The sequence below is a fragment of the Bos javanicus genome, chromosome 27, assembly GCF_032452875.1.
Source record: "Bos javanicus breed banteng chromosome 27, ARS-OSU_banteng_1.0, whole genome shotgun sequence".
Taxonomy (NCBI): domain Eukaryota; kingdom Metazoa; phylum Chordata; class Mammalia; order Artiodactyla; family Bovidae; genus Bos; species Bos javanicus.
In genome coordinates, this window is record NC_083894.1 from 34,454,444 (window position 1) to 34,477,503 (window position 23,060).

Here is a 23,060-nt window from a genome sequence, read left to right on the forward strand (position 1 = left end):
TAAATGGAGTCTGTACAGAGACAATCCAGTGAAAGTGAGGTCATTAGACTGGCGCCCTTATAAAAGGGGAAATTTAGGCATTCCACGGAGGGGAAGCAATCTATAAACAAAGTGAGAAGATGGCCAGGTGACTGGAATGACACATCAATAAGCCAAGGAATTCCAGGGATTGCCAGTAAACGTCAGAAGCTAGAAAAGACAAGGAACGTTCTCCTCTAGAGACTTCAGAGAGAGGACAGCCCTGCCCACATCCTAGCTTCCGACTTTAGTCTCAAGAACTGTGAGAAAACAAATTTCTGTTATTTTATGCCACCTAGTTTTTGATGCTTTGTTGCAGCAGCCCCAGGAAACTAATAGGCTAGCAATGCTTTCTCACATGGGATAATTCATAGTATGGTCCTATGACAACTCTCTTTAATGTATTCTTCATCCTAGCTCACCCTCTTCAGGTTGGCGTGTAAACTGTGCTAAAAACTCCCATGGGCACCCATCGTCTACCTTGAAAATTGCTTCAGATTTGCCTTGTATGTGTTGTTGTTGCTCTTCAGTTGCTCAGTCATGTCCAACACTTTGCAACCCCATGGACTGCAGCACGCCAGGTTTCCCTGTCCTTCATTTTTGAGTTAGCTTAAACTCATGTACATTGAGTCAGGGATGCATTTCATCCTCTGTGCGCCCTTCTCCTCTTGCCCTTAGTCTTTCCCAGCACCAGAGTCTTTTCCAGTGAGTTGGCTCGTTGCATCAGGTGGTCAAACTATTGGAGCTTCAACTTCAGCATCAGGCCTTCCAATGAATATTCAGGGTTGATTTCCTTTAGGATTGACTGGCTTGATCTCCTAGCTGTCCAAGGGACTCTCAAGACTCTTCTCCAGCACAATAGTTCAAAAGCATCAGTTCTTCAGCGCTCAACCTTTATGGTTCAGCTCTCACATCCACACATGACTACTAGAAGAACCATAGCTTTGGCCATATGGACCTTTGTTGGCAACGTGATGTCTCTGTATTTTTTTTTTTAATATGTTGTGTAGGGTTGTCATAGCTTTTCTTCCAAGGATCAACTGTCTTTTAATTTCATGAGTTCAGTCACTCTCTGCAGTGATTTTGGAGCCCAAGAAAATAAAGTCTGGCACTGTTGCCAATTTTCCCCCATCTGTTTACCATGAAGTGATGGGACTGGATGCTAAAATCTTAGATTTTTGAATGTTGAATTTTAAGCCAGCTTTTTCACTGTCCTCTTTCATCTTCATCAAGAGGCTCTTTAGTTCTTATTTGCTTTCTGCTGTTAGAGTGGTGTCATCTGCATATCTGAGGTTATTGATATTTCTCCCTTCAATCTTGATTCCAGCTTCTGCTTCATCCAGTCTGGCATTTCGCATGATGTACTCTGCATATAAGTTAAAATAAGCAGGGTGACAGTATATAGCCTGGATGTACTCCTTTCCCAATTTGGAACCAGTCTGTTGTTCCGTGTCCAGTTCTAACTATTGTTTCTTGACCTGTATACAGGTTTTGCAGGAGGCAGGTAAGGTGGTCTGATATTCCCACCTCTTTCAGAATTTCCGCATTTTGCTGTGATCCACACAGTGAAAGGCTTTAACATAGTCAATGAAGCAGAACTAGATGTTTTTCTGGAATTCTCTTGCTTTTTCTGTGATACAGTGGATGTTGGCAATTTGATCTCTGGTTCCTCTGCCTTTTCTAAATTCAACTTGTACATCTGAAAGTTCTTGGTTCACATACTAGTTTGAAGGATTTTGAATCCTAGTTTGAAGGATTTTGAGCATTACCTTGCTAGTGTGTGAAATGAGAACAATTGTGCGGTAGTTTGAGCATTCTTTGGCATTGCCTTTCTTTGGGATTGGAATGAAAACTGACCTTTTCCAGACCTGTGGCCACTGCTGAGTTTTCCAAATTTGCTGGCATATTGAATGTAGCACTTTCTCAGCATCATCTTTTTAGGATTTAAAATAGTTCAGCTGGAATTCCATCACCTCCATTAACTTTGTTTGTGGTAATGCTTCCTAAGGCCCACTTGAATTCACACAACAGGATATCTGGCTCTAAGTGAGTGATCATACCAACGTGGTTATTCGGGTCATAATAATTCAGTCAACCTTTTCTGTACAATTTCTTTTTTCTTTTAGGGGCTAGAGGTGCTCCATTTGCTTGTTTTGATGAAATAAATGCAAGAGGAGATAGATATGGAAACTGTGGCAGGGGTTTTTGTTTGTTTAGGTATGTATTTAGAAAATTATAATTTTGTTTGGAATATAGCTTGTATATTGCTAAGATTCTGGAATACATGTACAAACTAAGATGCCATTTTATAACAGGTTTTCTCTGTTTTATGATCTGAGCTGAACAATACTACCTACTTCCTACAGATAACATGTGTCCAATAGCTATAATGTTATATCAGTGATCATAAAAATCATGTCTATTGATGGGATTAGGTAGTCATTGTGTGAAGTCCTTTATATATACTTATATTTATACTATGTATTTAAATGTATATTTATCTATATCAAATGTTTGTAGTTAGAATCATTTGTCCCATTTTACTAATGAAAAATATGGAACACCTGTAATCACTTGCTCAAATTTCAGAAGCTAATATAGAACAGATCAGGACTGTCAGATTGCAAAAATGGTTCATTTTTCCCTTGCTACATTTCCTCACAAAACACAGAGAGCCACATCATACATGAATTGATATGCTCCTAAAATTTACTTAGAGAAAACATTTGAAATTTGGATTTAAATTATCAAAATACTTTTTAAAGTTAGCTGTATCAGCAATCTACTTTATTTCTGTAAATAATAAGAGTTTTTTTTTCCTTCTTTATGCTTTTAGTCACACATTGTGCGGAAAATTAGTTTGTGCCTGGCCATATAAAACTTTAGTATCACAACCAAATTTATCTGTGATCTATACGCATGTACAAGATGAAATATGTGCATCAGCATTTCTGAATGCTGAGAAGTTACCTAGAGACACATTTACCACAGTTCAAAAACCTGAAGACAGAGATGAAACATTTGTAGAAGATGGCACTATATGTGGTCCTGAAATGGTAATTAGAAGTAAAAATTTTAAGTGTTTTAACAATTATATTTTATACTTATGCTGATTTTGACAATATACCAACCAATGCTTTTTAAAATAGCCTTATAGAGGTATCATTTATCATAAAAGTCGTTCATGGTAAGTGCACAGTTCATTCAGTTCAGTCACTTAATCGTGTCCCACTCTTGGTGATCCTATAGACTGCAGCATGCCAAGCTTCCCTGTCAATCACCAACTCCCAGAGCTTACTTATGTCCATCGAGTCAGTGATGCTATTCAACCATCTCATCCTCTGTCATCCCCTTTTCCTCCCACCTTCAATTTTCCTCAGCATCAGGGTCTTTTCCAATGAGTCAGTTTTTCGCATCAGGTGGCCAAAGGACTGTAGCTTCAGCTTCAGGATCAGTCCTTCCAATGAGTATTCATGACTGATTTCCTTTAGGATGGACTGGTTGGGTCTCCGTACAGTACAAGGGACTCTCAAGAGTCTCCTCCAACACCACAGTTCAAAAGTGTCAATTCTTTTGTGCTCAGCTTTCTTTATAGTCCAACTCTACATCCATACATGACTACTGGAAAAACCATAGCTTTGACTAGACGGACCTTTGTCAGCAAAGTAATGTCTCTGCTTTTTTATATGCTGTCTAGGTTGGTCATAACTTTTCTTACAAGGAACAAGAGTCTTTTAATTTCATGGCTGCAGTCATGATCTGCAGTGATTTTGGAGCTGCCAAAAATAAAGTCTGTCACTGTTTTCACTGTTTCCCCATCTATTTGCCATGAAATGATCGGACCGGATGACATGATCTTAGTTTGCTGAATGTTGAGTTTTAAGCCAACTTTTTCCGTCTCCTCTTTCACTTTCATCAAGAGGCTCTTTAGTTTTTCTTCACTTTCTGCCATAAGGGTGGTGTCATCTGTATATCTGAGCTTATGATATTTCTCTCAGCAATCCTGGTTCCAGCTTCTGCTTCATCCAGCCAGGCATTTCACATGATGTACTCTGCATATAAGTTAAATAAGCAGGGTGACAATATACAGCCTTGATGTACTCCTTTCCCAATTTGGAACCAGTCTGTTGTTCCATGTCCAGTTCTAACTGTTGCTTCCTGACCTGCATACAGATTTCTCAGGAGACAAGTAAGGTTGTCTGTTATTCCTATTTCTTTAAGAGTTTTCCACAGTTTGTTGTGATCCACAAGTCAAAGGTTTTGGCATAGTCATTAAAGAAGAGCTAGATATTTTTCGGGAACTCTCTTGCTTTTTCTATGATCCAGTGGATGTTAGTAATTTGATCTCTGGTTCCTCTGCCTTTCCTAAATTCAGCTTGTACATCTTGAAGTTGTCAATTCACGTACTGTTGAAGCCTAGCTTGAAAGATTTTGAGCATTACCTTGCTAGCATGTGAAATGAGAAGAATTGTACGGTAGTTTGAACATTCTTTAGTATTGCCCTTCTTTGGGATTGGAATGAAAATTGACCTTTTCCAAACCTGTGGCCACTGCTGAGTTGTCCACATTTGCTGGCATATTGAGTGCAGCGCTTTAAAAGCATCATCTTTTAGGATTTGAAATAGCTCAGGTGGAATTCCATCACCTCCACTAGCTTTGTTTGTAGTAATGCTTCTTAATGCCTACTTGACTTCACACTTCTGGATGTCTGGCTCTAGGTGAGTGAACCCACCATCATGGTTGTCCAGTTTACTATGACCTTTTTTGTATAGTTCTTCTATGTATTCTTGCTACCTCTTCATAATTTCTTCTGCTTCTGTTACTTCCTTGCTGTTTCTGTCTTTTGTTGTGTGCATCTTTACATGAGATGTTTCTTTCATATCTCTTAATGTTCTTGAAGAGATCTTTAGTCTTTCCCATTCTACTGTTTTCCTCTATTTCTTTGCATTGTTCACTTAAGAAGCCTTTCTTTTCTCTCCTTGTTATTCTCGGGAAGTCTGCATTCAGTTGAGTATATCTCTCCTTTTCTTCTTTGCCTTTTGCTTCTTTTCTTTTCTCAGCTATTTGTAGGGCCTCCTCAGACACCATTTGACTTCTTGCATTTCTTTCTCTTGGGGATGTTTTTTGTCACTGCCTCCTGTACAGTGTTATGAACCTCCATCCATAGTTCTTCAGGCATTCTATCTAACAGACCTAATACCTTGAATCTGTTTTATCACCTCCACTGTATAATCATAATGGATTTGATTTAGGTCATGCCTGAGTGGCCTAGTGGTTTTCCCTTCTTTCTTCAATTTCAGCCTAAATTTTGCACTAAGGAGCTCATGATCCAAGCCACAATCAGCTCCAGGTCTTGTTTTTTCCTGATTGTATAGAGCTTCACTTCTTTGGCTGCAAAGAATATAATTAATCTGGTTTTGGTATCGACCATTTAGTGATGTTCATGTGTAGACTTGTCTCTTGTAGGAAGAGGATGTTTGCTGTGACCAGTGTATTGGCCTTTTCTGTGCTTCATTTTGTACTCCAAGGCCAAAACTTGCCTGTTACTGAAGGTATCTCTTGATTCCTCCTTTTGCATTCCAGTCTGCTATAATGAAAAGGATATCTTTTTTTGATGTTAGTTGTAGACGTCTTGTACATCTTCATAGAACTGTTCAACTTCCTTCGGCATTATTAGCTGGACATAGACTTGTATTACTGTGAAGTTCAGTGTTTTTCCTTGGAAACAAACAGATCATTCTGTCATTTTTGAGATTTCATTCAAGTACTGCATTTCAGATTCTTTTGTTGACTATGAGGGCTCCTCCATTTCTTCTAAGGGATTCTTGCCCACAATAGTAGATATAATGATCATCTCAATGAAATTTGCACTTTCCCATCTGTTTCAGTTCACTGATTTCTAAAGTGTTGATGTGTACTCTTGTCATTTCCTGCTTACCATGTCCAATTTATCTTGATTCATGGACCTAATATTCCATGTTCCCATGTGATATTGTTGTTTACAGCATCAGAGTTTACTTTCACTACCAGACACATTCACAACTGAGCATCCTTTCCACTTTGGCCCAGTCTCTTCATTCTTTCTGCAGGTACTTCTCTGCTCTTCTGCAGTAGCACACTTAAGTCTAGTTTTCTAGTTACTTATTGTGTGTGTACTCAGTCAATTGTATCAGACACTTCTGTGACCCCACAGACTCCTCTGTCCATGGGTTAGTATTCCAGATAAGAATACTGGAGTGGGTCTCCATTTCCTCCTCCAGGAGAGCTTCCCTACTCAGGGACTCAGGGATAGAATCTATGTATCCTGTGTCTCCTGCCTTGGCAGGTGGATTTTTTTTTTTTTTTTTAACCATTGAGCCACCTGGGAAGCTTGCAGGACAATAAGTGTGGACCATTATCAAGAGTATAAATAATTACATTGCCATTAAAAGTGAAGAAACAGTAAAAGTTTTGTTTCTGAATTTGAAGAGACATGTGGAGCCAGTTACTAGTTTAAAATGTTTCATTTCAGTTTATAAAAGCATATAGCTAATGAAGTGAAGATTAGAAATGCATCAAGGCTGTGGTTTTTCCATTAGTCATGTGTGGATGTGAGAGTTGGACTGTGAAGAAAGCTGAACACCTAAGAATTGATGCTTTTGAACTGTGGTGTTGGAGAAGATTCTTGAGAGTCCCTTGGACTGCAAGGAGATTCAACCAGTCCATCCTAAAGGAGATCAGTCCTGGGTGTTCTTTGGAAGGAATGATGCTAAAGCTGAAACTCCAGTACTTTGGCCACCTCATGCAAAGAGTTGACTCATTAGAAAAGACTCTGATGCTGGGAGGGATTGGGGGCAGGAGAAGGGGATGACAGAGGATGAGATGGTTGGGTGGCATCACTGACTCAATGGACGTGAGTTTGAGTGAACTCCAGGAGTTGGTGATGGACAGGGAGCCCTGGTGTGCTGCAATTCATGGGGTCGCAAAGAGTTGGACACGACTGAGTGACTGAACTGAATTGAACTGAACTGAAGGATAAAGAAAAGCTTTCTTATTTATCATCAGAAAAGCATAACCACAATTAATTTTTCTCATTATTTAATTTATCCCTGAATAATTAATTTTTACTTCCCTGGATCTTGAGTTAGCAGTTTGCTTTTGTATGGCATTTTATTTTTGGATATAAAGGATTCCAGTAAATTCTGATTCAGCCATATGATATATCTAATTCACACCATAGTGAAATTGTCTAATCAGTGTCAGCTTAAGTTCCATATCCTGTACCTATGAGTCTAATTCTTAAATTCAAATAGTTTAGAATACCTTATAGGATCCTTTCTACATGTCAGTGAAGACTTAGTTTCTATCCTGTATCTGAAAGCACAAACTACCAGTTGATCAAAAGCTTATGAAGTTTGAATGGTTAATTTATTAGAGTCACCAATAGTATGAAAATGGAGAAAAACAAAATCTCTTATTGGAGCACAGGAGTGTGATAACTGTTGATTAAGTGTTTGATCAAAGTTTCTCTTAAGGATAAGAGAATATTATGGAGAGAAATGAACTTGATTTTCTATGAGCTTTCAATTCATTCTTGTAACATATACAATATATGCTGAGACCAATAGTTTTGCTTATATTAATAACATTTAAAATTAACCTAGGGAAAGCTGGCTGAATTTCTTCGACAGTTCATCCTATGCACCTCTTTTAAAAAAATTTATTTATTTTTTATTGAAGGATGATTGCTTACAGAATTGTGCTGTTTTCTGTCAAACCTCAATATGAATCAGCCATAGGTATATATATATCTCTTCCCTTTTGAACCTCCCTCCCCATCCCACCCCTCTACGTTGATACAGAGCCCCTGTTTGAGTTTCATGAGCCATACAGCAAATTCCCATTGGCTATCTGTTTTACATATGGTAATGTAAGTTTCCATGTTACTCTTTCCATACATCTCATCCTCTCCTTCCCTCTCCCCATGTCCATACGTCTATTCTCTATGACTGTTTCTTCATTGTTGCCCTGTAAATAAATTCTTCAGTACCATTTTTCTAGATTCCATATATATGTGTTAGAATATGGTATTTATTTTTCTCTTTCTGACTCACTTTACTCTGTATAATAGGTTCTGGGTTCATCCACCTCATTAGAACTGACTCAAATGTGTTCCTTTTTATGGCTGCGTAATATTCCATTGTGTATATGTACCACAACTTCTTTATCCATTCGTCTGTCGATGAACATCTAGGTTGCTTCCATATTCTGGCTGTTGTAAATAGTGCTGCAATGAACAATGGTATACATGTGTCTCTTTCAATTTTGGTTTCCTCAGGGTATATACCTAGGAGTGGGATTGTTGGGTCATATGGCGGTTTTATTCCTAGTTTTTTAAGGAATCTCCATACTGTCATCCTATGCAGCTCCTACATTGCTATTTAACTGAGAAGTAATGGAGACTATCATAAATTAGGAGTTTGGAGTTAAGATATACATTACTATGTATAAAATAGGTATACAACAACAGTCTACTGTATACCACGGGGGTCTATAGTCAGTGTGTTGCAGTAACATATAATAGAAAAGAATCTGTAAAAGAATCATCATTACTCATTATCAGAGAAATGCAAATCAAAACCACTATGAGGTACCATTTCACACCAGTCAGAATGGCTGCGATCCAAAAGTCTACAAATAATAAATGCTGGAGAGGGTGTGGAGAAAAGGGAACCCTCTTACACTGTTGGTGGGAATGCAAACTAGTACAGCCACTATGGAGAACAGTGTGGAGATTCCTTAAAAAACTGGAAATAGAACTGCCTTATGATCCAGCAACCCCACTGCTGGGCATACACACTGAGGAAACCAGAAGGGAAAGAGACACGTGTACCCCAATGTTCATCGCAGCACTGTTTATAATAGCCAAGACATGGAAGCAACCTAGATGTCCATCAGCAGATGAATGGATAAGAAAGCTGTGGTACATATACACAATGGAGTATTACTCAGCCATTAAAAAGAATACATTTGAATCAGTTCTAATGAGGTGGATGAAACTGGAACCTATTATACAGAGTGAAGTAAGCCAGAAGGAAAACATAAATACAGTATACTAACGCATATATATGGAATTTAGAAAGATGGTAACAATAACCCGGTGTACGAGACAGCAAAAGAGACACTGATGTATAGAACAGTCTTATGGACTCTGTGGGAGAGGGAGAGGGTGGGAAGATTTGGGAGAATGGCAATGAAACATGTAAAATATCATGTAGGAAACGAGTTGCCAGTCCAGGTTCGATGCACGATGCTGGATGCTTGGGGCTGGTGCACTGGGACGGCCCAGAGGGATGGTATGGGGAGGGACGAGGGAGGAGGGTTCGGGATGGGGAACACATGTATACCTGTGGCGGATTCATTTTGATATTTGGCAAAACAATTATGTAAAGTTTAAAAATAAAATAAAATTAGAAAAAAAAAGATTCATCATTGCATGTGTGCTCAATCTTGTTTGACTCTTTGTGTCCCCATGGACTGCATCCCACCAGGCTCCTCTGTCCATGGGATTTTCCAGACAAGAATACTGAAGTGGGTTGCCATTTCCTACACCAGAGGAAAAAGAATATATATATACACATCTGAATTACTTTGTTGTACACCTGAAGCTAACACAACATTGTAAATTAGCTATACTTAAATTTTAAAATGAATTAAAAAATAAAGATATAAAATTCTTCTCAGTTGCAGTTAGGAACAATAATTTCTGTTATTTTGTAAAAAGCCCTTACAGTGTGATGCATTTGCATTAAAAATTTAGTATCTTACAAAAATAAATAAATAATGGAGAATACCAAACAAATTTAAGTATTTCTAGCATTCTTCTATTTATGAGATAGGAGGTCAAATCTGTTACTTTCTGTTTGCAATCTCAGAAATTTCAAAAATAGTTTTAGGTATTAAAAAATTACCCCCAAATTTTTTTGACTTTAGACTCAGAACTGGTAAGATAAAAACCACCACAGTTGCCCAAGGTGGTATGGTCACTTAATTAAAAAGGATTTTTGGTATATAGCAAAATTTGCTTAGCTCCCTGTTAACCAAAGTGACAATGAAAGAGCTCCCATATCAATAGGTGAATGTAGTAAAATTATACAGAACTTTAGCTCTTTTAAAAATATGTGGAAGTTTTAAAAATAACCATTTACATGATACAAAGCCAGAAAATCATTTTGATGAACTACTGAATCTCTCCCATTTAGGTGAATTACAGAAATAAAGAAAAATTGTACTACTTCTATTCCTAGAAAATTCCATGGATGGAGGAGCCTGGTGGGCTACACTCCATAGGGTCACAAAGAGTCGGACATGACTGAGTGACTTCACGACGACGACGACCTCTATTAAGAGCAAATAAAATACTTCACAACCAATTTCTAAGTATACAATTCTTAAAAATCCAAATTCTAATTTTACTTCAATACAGTATTCAGTTCAGTTCAGTTCGTTCAATCGTGTCCAACTCTTTGTGACCCCATGAACCGCAGCATGCCAGGCTTCCCTGGTAGACACCAGCTGCTGGAGTCTACCCAAACCCATGTCCATTGAGTTGGTGATGCCATCCAACCATCTCATCCTCTGTCAGGCTCTACAGTATTCACAGGCACATTCTAAAATTATCTTATGATTGATCCCACCAAAACTGAACAGTTGTTACTAAAATTTTTCAGACTCATTATTTTTTTGATTACACATATTATAAACAAAATAAAGGTTACTTTGCACAAAATATAATATTCTGTATTCATTTAAATCTTGACTTTGACTATCTTCTTTTATATTCTGAAATAATCAGATATAACATTAAGATAAAGCTAGTTTGTCTTTTGAAAAGCAATTACACAACCCATTACCCTGAGATGGTTGTCTTCTGCCATTATTGCTACTAATATGTCCCAACTGTATAATTATAATTTTAACCCAGTTAAGGCATATTTCAGAAAGAAGTGAGAGGTAGATAATTAATTACTACCTCTCATACAGAAGCTAGTTAGCAGCCTAAAAACTTATACACACATTATACGGTTCCTTAAAGTCACACTCATTTTCTTTTTAAGTGGTAAAAATAAACAATTTATATAACCCAAAGGTATAGCCATTCTGTAATATGTAAAATAAGTAAAATTGTATGTGTATACACATGCATATGCATATATGCAAACATTCACATATATATTTATATATTCACAAATATTCAAGTATTTATATATTCACAAATATATATATATATACATGTATATATCATGGGTGGGCTTCCTTGGTAGCTCAGCTGGTAAAGAATTCATCTGCAATGCAGGAGACCTGGGTTCGATCCCTGGGATGGGAAGATCCCCTGGAGGAGGGCATGGCAATGCACTCCAGTATTCTTGCCTGGAGAATCCCCATGGACAGAGGAGCTTGGAGGGCTACAGTCCATGGGATCACAAAGCGTCAGACAGGACTGAGCAACTAAGCACAGCACAGCATATATCATGGGCAGACTTACTGACTGGTTAAGAATCAGAAATGGTATCAAAACAACTCAAAACCAAACTGAGAAGGAAAACAAAACTCAAGAGAAATGGAGAGTGAGCCAAAGTAAATCTTTGATGCCACTTGTAAATTACCCTACAAGGCATGTGCATATAAGAAAATACATGTCCATACTTAAATAGCTTAAAGGGAACTTTTGTTGGGCAAAGAAATTTGACTATGGCAAACTACTTAGGTAGTTCACTGGGGGCTTGAGGACTTTCAGAAATATTAAAAACATAGCTTTTATACAAATACAAATTTGAGCACCTATCAAACACACTAATGAAGGAACAAGTTCAAAGAGTGTTTGAAGGACTACATATTTAGAGCCATTGGGCAAAAGACTGTTGAAATACAACTGCTAGGTTTAAAGTAAAATCTGCTAATGTGCTATAGAGCAGTAAAACCATAATTTGGGGATTATCTTTTCAGTCAGACAAAACTCATTTATATATTTGCCAGACAAAATCTGTGTTATCATGTAACTTCCAAAATCTAGGCTCTTATCAGTAGTCACTAGCAAGTTATGGAAAATGCATTCATTTAAATAATTAATCTTTGTGTTTCCTTTAATGAGTGTTCAAAAATGACTTTGGGGTGAGTGTAGTTCTCCCATTGTCTCTACAAGTTGTGGACAATTTTAACAGGTTTATTAAGCAAAATTGAACCAATATTTGTTTTTAATGATCTGGTGTTGGAGAAGACTCTTGAGAGTCCCTTGGACTGCAAGGAGATCCAACCAGTCCATTCTGAAGGAGATCAGCCCTGGGATTTCTTTGGAAGGAAAGATGCTAAAGCTGAAACTCCAGTACTTTGGCCACCTCATGCAAAGAGTTGACTCATTGGAAAAGACTCTGATGCTGGGAGGGATTGGGGGCAGGAGGAGAAGGGGATGACAGAGGATGAGATGGCTGGATGGCATCACTGACTCGATAGACGTGAGTCTGAGTGAACTGCGGGAGTTGGTGATGGACAGGGAGGCCTGGCGTGCTGAGATTCATGGGGTCGCAAAGAGTTGGACATGACTGAGCAACTGAACTGAACTGAACTGATATCTCTTTTAAACAGCAACATTACTTTTAAGTAAATTTTATACAGATCATTTTTTATGTTGTGCAATGTATAATCAAGTGTTTTTGCATGCACTGTAGGGAGTAAATTTTTAACTAGCATTTGAAGATCTCTTGTGAATACTAGTTTGGATCGAGTAACATATTATTTGAACAAAATTTTTGTCGTATGGATTGTTTGATCTCTGGTTCCTCTGCCTTTTCTAAAACTAGCTTGAACATCTAGAAGTTCACTGTTCATGTATTGCTGAAGCCTGGCTTGGAGAATTTTGAGCATTACTTAATTAGCGTGTGAGATGAGTGCAACTGTGCGGTAGTTCGAGCATTCATTGGCATTGTCTTTCTTTGGGATTGGAATGAAAACTGACCTTTTCCAGTCCTGTGGCCACTGCTGAGTTTTCCAAATTTGCTGGCATATTGAGTGCAGCACTTTCACAGCATCATCTTTCAGGATTTGAAACAGCTCAACTGGAATTCCATCACCTCCACTAGCTTTGTTCGTAGTGATGCTTCCTAAGGCCCACTGGACTTCACATTCCAGGATGTCTGGCTCTAAGTGAGTGAACATACCATTGTGATTATCTTGGTCATGAAGATCTTTTTTGTACAGTTCTTCTGTGTATTCTTGCCATCTCTTCTTAATATCTTCTGCTTCTGTTAGGTCCATACCATTTCTGTCCTTTATCGAGCCCATCTTTGCATGAAATGTTCCCTTGGTATCTCTGATTTTCTTGAAGAGATCTCTAGTCTTTCCCATTCTGTTGTTTTCCTCTATTTCTTTGCATTGATCCCCGAGGAAGGCTTTCTTATCTCTCCTTGCTATTCTTTGGATCTCTGTATTCAGATGCTTATATCTTTCCTTTTCTTCTTTGCTTTTCACTTCTCTTCTTTTCACAGCTATTTGTAAGGTCTCCCCAGACAGCCATTTTGCTTTTTTGCATTTCTTTTCCATGGGGATGGTCTTGATCCCTGTCTCCTGTACAATGTCACAAACCTCTGTCCATAGTTCACCAGGCATTCTATCAGATATAGTCCCTTAAATCTATTTCTACTTCCACTGTATAATCATAAGGGATTTGATTTAGGTCATGCCTGAATGGTCTAGTGGTTTTCCCTACTTTCTTCAATTTAAGTCTGAATTCGACAATAAGGAGTTCATGATCTGAGCCACAGTCAGCTCCCGGTCTTGTTTTTGCTGATTGTATAGAGCTAGCTTCTCCATCTTTGACTGCAAAGAATATAATCAATCTGATTTTGGTGTTGACCATCTGGTGATGTCCATGTGTAGAGTCTTCTCTTGTGTTGTAGGAAGAGGGTGTTTGCTATGACCAGTGCATTCTCTTGGCAAAACTCTATTAGTCTGCTTCATTCAGTATTCCAAGGCCAAATTTGCCTGTTACCCCAGGTGTTTCTTGACTTCCTACTTTTGCATTCCAATATAAAAAGGACATATTTTTTGGGTGTTAGCTGTAAAAGGTCTTGTAGGTCTTCATAGAACTGTTCAACTTCAGCTTCTTCAGCGTTACTGGTTGGGGCATAGACTTGGATTACTGTGATATTGAATGGTTTGCCTTGGAAACGAACAGAGATCATTCTGTTGTTTTAGAGATTGCACCCAAGTACTGCATTTTGGACTCTTTTGTTGACCATGATGGCTACTCCATTTCTTCTAAGGGAGTCCAAGGCAGAGGAACCAGAGATAAAATTGCCAACATCTGCTAGATCATCGAAAAAGCAAGAGAGTTCCAGAAAAACATTTATTTCTGCTTTATTGACTATGCCAAAGCCTTTGACTGTGTGGATCACAATAAACTGTGGAAAATTCTGAAGGAGATGGAAATACCAGACCACCTGACCTGCTTCTAGAGAAACCTGTATGCAGGTCAGGAAGCAACAGTTAGAACTGGACATGGAACAACAGACTGGTTCCAAATAGGAATAGGAGTACATCAAGGCTGCATACTGTCATCCTGCTTATTTAACTTATATTCAGAGTACATCATGAGAAGTGCTGGGCTGGAAGAAGCACAAGCTGGAATCAAGATTGTTGGGAGAAATATCAATAACCTCAGATATGCAGATGACACCACCCTTATGGCAGAAAGTGAAGAGGAAACTAAAGAGCCTCTTGGTGAAGGTGAAAGAGGAGAGTGAAAAAGTTGGCTTAAAGCTCAACATTCAGATAACTAAGATCATGGCATCCTGTCCCATCACTTCTTAGGAAATAGATGGGGAAACAGTGGAAACAGTGTCAGACTTTATTTTTGGGGGTTCCAAAATCACTGCTGATGGTAACTGCAGCCATGAAATTAAAAGACGCTTACTCCTTGGAAGGAAAGTTATGACCAACCTAGATGGCATATTGAAAAGCAGAAACATTACTTTGCCAACAAAGGTCTGTCTAGTCAAGGCTCTGGTTTTTCCAGTCGTCATGTGTGGATGTGAGAGTTGAACTGTGAAGAAAGCTGAGTGCCGAAGAATTGATGCTTTTGAACTGTGATGTTGCAGAACTCTTAAGAGTCCCTTGGACTGCAAGGAGATCCAACCAGTCCATTCTAAAGGAGATCAGTCCTGGGTGTTCATTGGAAGGAATGATGCTAAAGGTGAAACTCTAGTACTTTGGCCACCTCATGCGAAGAGTTGACTCATTGGAAAAGACTCTGATGCTGGGAGGGATCGGGTGCAGGAGGAGAAGGGGACCACAAAGGATGAGATGGCTGGATTGCATCACCGACTTGATGGACATGAGTCTGAGTGAACTCCAGGAATTGGTGATGGACAGGGAGGCCTGGCGTGCTGCAATTCATGGGGTTGCAAAGAATTGGACATGACTGAGCGACTGAACTGAACTGAACTGAACTGATGGATTGTTTTTGGAAAAACTTTCTTTAATTGTATTGATTGTTTCTGTAGAATATCTAAATTTATATTAATTTTTAACTTATTATGATCAACTCTTGATTTTTTTTCTGATTGGTAGATGAATGTTTTAATTGAATAATATTAGTACAATATTATATTCTGCTATAGTACAATACAGTTATCATGTATGTTATACATAAGAATAAGCAAACAGTATTAACAATAATATAATTGTTTTATATCTATAACAATAATATAATTCTATAATTATAGAATGTTTTCAGAAAGTTCTATAAACAATATATCCAACAACAGTTTAAGATTCTAATTTATCCTAGAAATTATTAATTCTAAGAGCTACACTGGAAAATTAATGTACATATTTTTGAAAGAGAGTCTCTAGCCTCTAGTCTCTAGTAAATTCAAATTTACTTTTATATAATACTTTTTGATAATATCATAGTATCTGTCACATCTTGCTTATTTGAAGAAATCAAAGAGGACACTAATAGATGGAGAAATATACCATGTTCATGGATTGGAAGAATCAATATAGTGAAAATGAGTATACTACCCAAAGCAATTTATAGATTCAATGCAATCCCTATCAAGCTACCAACAGTATTCTTCACAGAGCTAGAACAAATAATTTCACAATTTGTATGGAAATACAAAAAACCTTGAATAGCCAAAGCAATCTTGAGAAAGAAGAATGGAACTGGAGGAATCAACCTGCCTGACTTCAGGCTCTACTACAAAGCCACAGTCATCAAGACAGTATGGTACTGGCACAAAGACAGAAATATAGATCAATGGAACAAAATAGAAAGCCCAGAGATAAATCCACACACCTATGGATACCTTATCTTTGACAAAGGAGGCCAGAATATACAATGGATTAAAGACAATCTCTTTAACAAGTGGTGCTGGGAAAACTGGTCAACTACTTGTAAAAGAATTAAACTAGAACACTTTCTAACACCATGCTGCTACTGCTAAGTCACTTCAGTCGTGTCCGACTCTGTGCGCCCCCAGAGACGGCAGCCCACCAGGCTCCTCTGTCCCTGGGATTCTCCAGGCAAGAACACTGGATGGGTTGCCATTTCCTTCTCCAATGCATGAAAGTGAAAAGTGAAAGTGAAGTCGCTGAGTCGTGTCTGACTCTTAGCAACCCCACGGACTGCAGCCCACCAGGCTCCTCTATCCATGGGATTTTCCAGGCAAGAGTTCTGGAGTGGGGTGCCATTGTCTAACACCAGACACAAAAATAAACTCAAAATGGATTAAAGATCTAAATGTAAGACCAGAAACTATAAAACTCCTAGAGGAGAACATAGGCAAAACACTCTCCGACATACATCACAGCAGGATCCTCTATGACCCACCTCCCAGAATATTGGAAATAAAAGCAAAAATAAACAAATGGGACCTAATTAAACTTAAAAGCTTCTGCACAACAAAGGAAACTATAAGCAAGGTGAAAAGACAGCCTTCAGAATGGGAGAAAATAATAGCAAATGAAGCAACTGACAAACAACTAATCTCAAAAATATACAAGCAACTCCTACAGCTCAATTCCAGAAAAATAAATGACCCAGTCAAAAAATGGGCCAAAGAACTAAATAGACATTTCTCCAAAGAAGACATACAGATAGCAAACAAACACCTGAAAAGATGCTCAACATCACTCATTATCAGAGAAATGCAAATCAAAACCACTATGAGGTACCATTTCACACCAGTCAGAATGGCTGTTATCCGAAAGTCTACAAATAATAAATGCTGGAGAGGGTGTGGAGAAAAGGGAACCCTCTTACACTGTTGGTGGGAATGCAAACTAGTGCAGCCACTATGCAGAACAGTGTGGAGATTCCTTAAAAAACTGGAAATAGAACTGCCTTATGATCCAGCAATCCCACTGCTGGGCATACACACTGAGGAAACCAGAATTGAAAGAGACATGAGTACCCCAATGTTCATCGCAGCACTGTTTATAATAGCCAGGACATGGAAGCAACCTAGATGTCCATCAGCAGATGAATGGATAAAGAAAGCTGTGGTACATATACACAATGGAGTATTACTCAGCCATTAACAAGAATACATTTGAATCAGTTCTAATGAGGTGGATGAAACTGGAGCCTATTATATAGAGTGAAGTAAGCCAGAAAGAAAAACACCAATACAGTATACTAATGCACATATATGGAATTTAGAAATATGGTAACAATAACCCTGTATACGAGACAGCAAAAGAGACACTGATGTGTAGAATAGTCTTATGGACTCTGTGGGAGAGGGAGAGGGTGGGAAGATTTGGGAGAATGGCATTGAAACATGTATACTATCATGTATGAAACGAGTCGCCAGTCCAGGTTCGATGCATGATACTGGATGCTTGGGGCTGGTGCACTGGGATGACCCAGAGGGTTGGTATGGGGAGGGAGGAGGGAGGAGGGTTCAGGATGGGGAACACATGTATACCTGTGGCGGATTCGTTTCGATATTTGGCAAAACCAATACAATACTGTAAAGTTTAAAAATAAAATAAAATAAATAATAAAACATTGGAAAAAAAGAAAAGAGACACTGATGTATAGAACAGTCTTTTGGACTCTGTGGGAGAGGGCGAAGGTGGGATGATTTGGGAGAATGGCATTGAAACATGTATAATATCATGTATGAAACGAGTCGCCAGTCCAGGTTCAATGCACGATACTGGATGCTTGGGGCTGGTGCACTGGGATGACCCAGAGGGATGGTACGGGGAGGGAGGAGGGAGGAGGGTTCAGGATGGGGAACACGTGTATACCTGTGGCGGATTCATGTTGATATATGGCAAAACCAATACAATAGTGTAAAATTTAAAAAAAAAAAAAGAAAGAAAACATACAGACACATACAAGATCTGAGGTCTCTCTCCTCTTGAAATCTAAATGACATTAGCTCCAATCTCTGTTTCTGAGTTCTGATCCCCCTCTTTCTGTCTACCCTGTTGTTATTATGATCCAAAAGCAAAACTCAGCGAAGAACAAAACTCTTTTGTAAACTATTGATTTTATTGAAAAATTCTGAGTAATTGGAAAAGGTCGCATAATTTAATGCCATGAATTAAGGCAATATAAACGTACACATTAAACATTCCTTTTCTTAGAAGGCCATTTAGCCATCTCTCTCATGAGAGTCTCTCATCATTCTATTACCTCATATAGTTTCCTGTTATCTGTGCTTTGCTTTTCTCCTCATTTTTTCCTCCACATGGAATAGTAACATGCCTCATTTGCTCCTCATACCCGTGATTTTATTATCTCAACCTCCCATGTGAAATTTCTCAGCCCTAACTGCTCATGGTAATCGTCTAAACTCTGCCCACCGAGATCTTGATATAATGGTGTCAGGTACAGCCAAGGGTATTTTTTTAAATGCTCCTCACATAATGATTAAACTCAAAGGACTAACCAGATTATTTTTCTGGATGTTTTTCTTTCTAAGAGGACTTCTGGTGCTAGATGGCAAGAAAATGAAACTTTCAACTTCTTACATGACTATACTTTTACAGTATGAAGGCACATAGTTTATTTCATATTTATTTCAATGCTGTGACAATTATAACTTTATGTTTTGAATTTTTATGACAATTGTTGGTAATATGAGTCCTTGATTTTTTTCTCATGTATTATCTATATGCACAGTCTAGTTTGATAGTTTGACTGAATTTGTTTTTCAATTTCTTTGCTTTGTTTTAGTATTGTTTGAACTTTTCCTGTGTAGAGGTTAAATACCAAATCAATACTACAATATGCAGTAATGCTGTTCATTGTAATTCAAAAGGAGTAAGTAATTTCAGTTTTTAAAGTAATTTAAGTAATTTCAGTGATTTTAAGTAACATGCTTTGAACAATTTAGTCAAGAGTTTGGAGATTTAAAGAAACCTTCTGAGTAATTTTTTATCATCTTCATGCTGCTTGGTATGATTTAACAGTCTATAACTTACAGCTTCAATCTTACTTTCTTGAGAAATATTGCCAAACTGTTTATTAGAGAAGATGTAGAAACATTTAAGATGATTCTGGACATATAAAATGATTGGTAAATATGTGGGCTGGATATGCTATAGGTACTGTGTTTACCATTTAACCAAAATGATCTTATTTTTACAGAGAAAAGGCAGGAACTGGTAAATAAGGTCATTAGAAGTGTCTTGTTCATTAATTTAGTGTCCAGACTTTTCTGTGAAGTTAGGAAGTAAATGATAATTAGTGGCATGTTATTGATGACTGATAATATCTTGGTCTGGTTGTGTGGAGAGTTGAAAGAATTTTTAAAAATGATTTGGCAACAGAAGCCAATATACTTTCTACAATATAGGAAATTTCAAGGTAAAATTTGTGACAATTTGTTGAATTTATATATTTAAGATAAATTCTCTGCTCAGTAAGTATAGAATATTTATTGGTCTCTACGGAAAACCAACTTTGTACATAAAAATTGTTCTATTTTCTAATTATTCCAGGTATGCAATAATTTAAACCATTGCCATTGTTCGATGGGGTTTGCGCCTCCTAACTGCAAGCCACTTCCAGAAGCGTTTGGAAGTGTTGATGATGGACACCAGCACAAAACTGGTTAGTGTCTTTAAAACTTTGTTAATCTAAGGCAATACGTAAGAAAATGAAGTTTAGGTTCCAAGCCACATTGCAAAGCAACTGATGTCAACAAATATGGTTTTAATTTACTCATAAGATTTTAAAAAACTAAGACAGTTTTAAGTTTGTACTCCTTCTGTATCACTGTTGATATTATTTACTAACAAAAATTATACCTAGTAGTAGGAAATTTGAAAAGAAGAAATTACAGTGTACCTAATTTGATCAGTTAATCTAGATTATTCACTTTGGATTGTCTCACATATGCTTGGTTTAAAATGGTGTTTAGTCATCATTGTCATCTTTCAGGCCACTCCTTTCTCTTGCATTGTAGGGGCTCCAACATAAAGTTTAAAATTTTACCTTGAGAATATCCCCACCCCTAGGGTTCCTGAGTATTGTTTTGAGATCAAGTAGGTCTGGATGAGACTGGGAACAACTGGAGGATATTCCTGATTTCAGAAGAGGATGTCTGTCCACCTTCACCCCTTTTCCTTTTGGGTCAAATAAATGATGAACTCCTGGGCAGGCTTATATGCAGCTTGAATACCAAGGGGAGGCATACATAGGGGAGTAACTTCTCAGACAATTAAAATACAGATATATCAGACTGTGTGTAGACACACACAAAAAAGGAAATATAATCATTTAACATGTAACAAGCAACTATATATATTATTATTTTCACATAAATATTTAGAAAAAATCAGTATTTATTTCAAATTTGATATTATTCTATATTGTGTACTTTTGTTATATAAGTGAAGTGAAGTCGCTCAGTTGTGTCTGACTCTTTGCAACCCCATGGACTGTAGCTTATCAGGCTTCTCTGTCCATGGGATTTTCCAGGCAAGAGTACCGGGGTGGATTGCCATTTCCTTCTCCAGGTTGTTATATAAATTGCTATTATTTAAGTGAAACAGCAATAGAACTAATTGCTGATCAGTAGTAGTTTATAGAAAAACCAATTAAAAGTAACAATATATGAACAAAAACAATACTTTATAATGAGAATATAATGTATTCTATAATACAGCAATTTACTTTGCTGCTGCTGCTGCTGCTAAATCACTTCAGTCGTGTCCGACTCTGTGAGACCCCATAGAGGGCAGCCCACCAGGCTCCGCCATCCCTGGGATTCTCCAGGCAAGAATACTGGAGTGGGTTGCCATTTCCTTCTCCAATGCAAGAAAAGTGAAAAGTGAAAGTGAAGTCGCTCAGTCGTGTCCGATTCTTCGCGACCCCATGGACTGCAGCCTACCAGGCTCCTCCGTCCATGGGATTTTCCAGGCAAGAGTACTGGAGTGGGGTGCCATTGCCTTCTCCAAGCAATTTACTTTACCTCTTTTTAAAAGCCCTGTACTAGATATTTAAGTTTTGCATGGCTATCTTCTTTTTTCTTAAAATACATAAATGTAAGATTTTTAGAAAGGAGAAAGAATAAAAATGTAACGGGAATAACTAAAGATACCCTCATATTTAATGAAAATAACACTGACATGCTTCTTTCAGTGCCACAATACAGTCACACATATTTTTTGTTTTATTCTCCAGTTATACTTTTCTGAACTGCTTGCAGCCTTTAAGGTATCCTTCTTTTAAGTGGTAGCAAAGTGGAATAGAATCAAATGTAAAATTCATTTTGACTTGAAGCTTTGTTTTAACAAGCCCAGATTTACTGAATTGTATCAGTTCATTGTAATGGCATTATGCTAAGTATCTTGACAAAAGCAGTCGAGCATAGGATACTAAGGGTTTTCTTTACTAGATAAAGCAGGTTTTCAGGCTTGGAAAAACTATTAATATTTTGCAGCTCTCCAAACATGTTCAATCACTTTGATGCTACAGGCTTGGTCTGATAGGCCACCTCTCTGTCAGTCAGCTCTTTTGAATATTTAAATTCATCACATAGGCTATCCATGTCTCAAATGCCCATCATTTTTATGCACTCCGAAGCACACTGGATGTTAAATATTTATTTTTCAGGGAACATGGCTTAAAGCATAGAAGTAATCTTAGTTGGTGAAATCTAATTTGAATTTCATATAAGTTGCCGTTTTAAAAAAGGAACTGAGGAAGTCCTTCCTAACTTGCTTACCCATTGCTGGTTACATTTTTTGAGTTCCAAAGCAGTCTTTATTTCCAAAAGTATGAGTCATTTTTTCAGTGTATGAATTGTTGTCACAACCTATGCAAATCATAGAACTCCCAAGGCGTAGTCAGTACATCCTCTTCTGGAATTCTGAAGGCCTCTTCACAGATCATCAGATTGCTTTGGAAAAGCAGCATATAAATTTCCATTTCATTGCGAGCTTTCTTTTCTCTATTCTTATCCTCCATGAATTTCAACATTGGAGAAGTATTTTCTTCTTGTCCAGCCTTTTAAAAAATAAGATTTTACATTAGGTAAATATTTTAGCGTGGGCTTCCCAGGTGGTTCGGTGGTAAAAGAATCTGCTTGCCAATGCAGGAGACCCTGATCTGATCCCTGGGTCAAGAAGATACCCTGGAGGAGGAAATGGCGACCCACTTCAATATTCTTGCTTGAGGAATTCCATGGCCAGAGGAGCCTGGTGGGCTACCATCCACGGGGTCGCAAAGAGTCAGCCATGACTGAACACACACACACTGCACTGTGAATATTTCAACATATCTTCTATGTTGAAATACTATGTATCTCTGAGATAAATATATCTCCAGCAAAGACTACAACCATCCTGTAGACTTGTTTAAGGAAGCAATATCTTTCCACGATGTGAAGTAAAAAAAAAAAAAAATCTTGTTAAATGCTTCTGCACATTTTGAGGAAACTAAAAGTGATTGGAATTTTCATTATGAAAACCTTTATATCACAGAAAAACAAATCATACCCCTTTCAGTGTTGTGTACCAGGTGGACAGTACATTTGGCA

The 23,060-nt window shown here is 37.8% G+C and overlaps 1 protein-coding gene across 5 annotated transcripts in view; it reads left to right on the top strand.

Moving 5' to 3' along the window:
• LOC133240015 (disintegrin and metalloproteinase domain-containing protein 5-like) overlaps positions 1-21,451 on the top strand; it is a 113,481-nt gene extending 92,030 nt beyond the window's left edge. For 3 of the 5 annotated variants that reach the window (XM_061404529.1, XM_061404525.1, XM_061404526.1), the window contains 5 exons: positions 2,145-2,235; positions 2,855-3,074; positions 19,250-19,336; positions 20,017-20,128; positions 21,186-21,451. In XM_061404529.1, the coding sequence (XP_061260513.1) occupies positions 2,145-2,235; positions 2,855-3,074; positions 19,250-19,336; positions 20,017-20,128; positions 21,186-21,244 (569 nt within the window). In that variant the 3' untranslated portion in view covers positions 21,245-21,451. The remainder of the gene's footprint in view (positions 1-2,144; positions 2,236-2,854; positions 3,075-19,249; positions 19,337-20,016; positions 20,129-21,185) is intronic. The other 2 variants (XM_061404527.1, XM_061404528.1) reach the window with 1 other exon arrangement.
• The last annotated feature ends 1,609 nt before the right edge of the window (positions 21,452-23,060 follow it).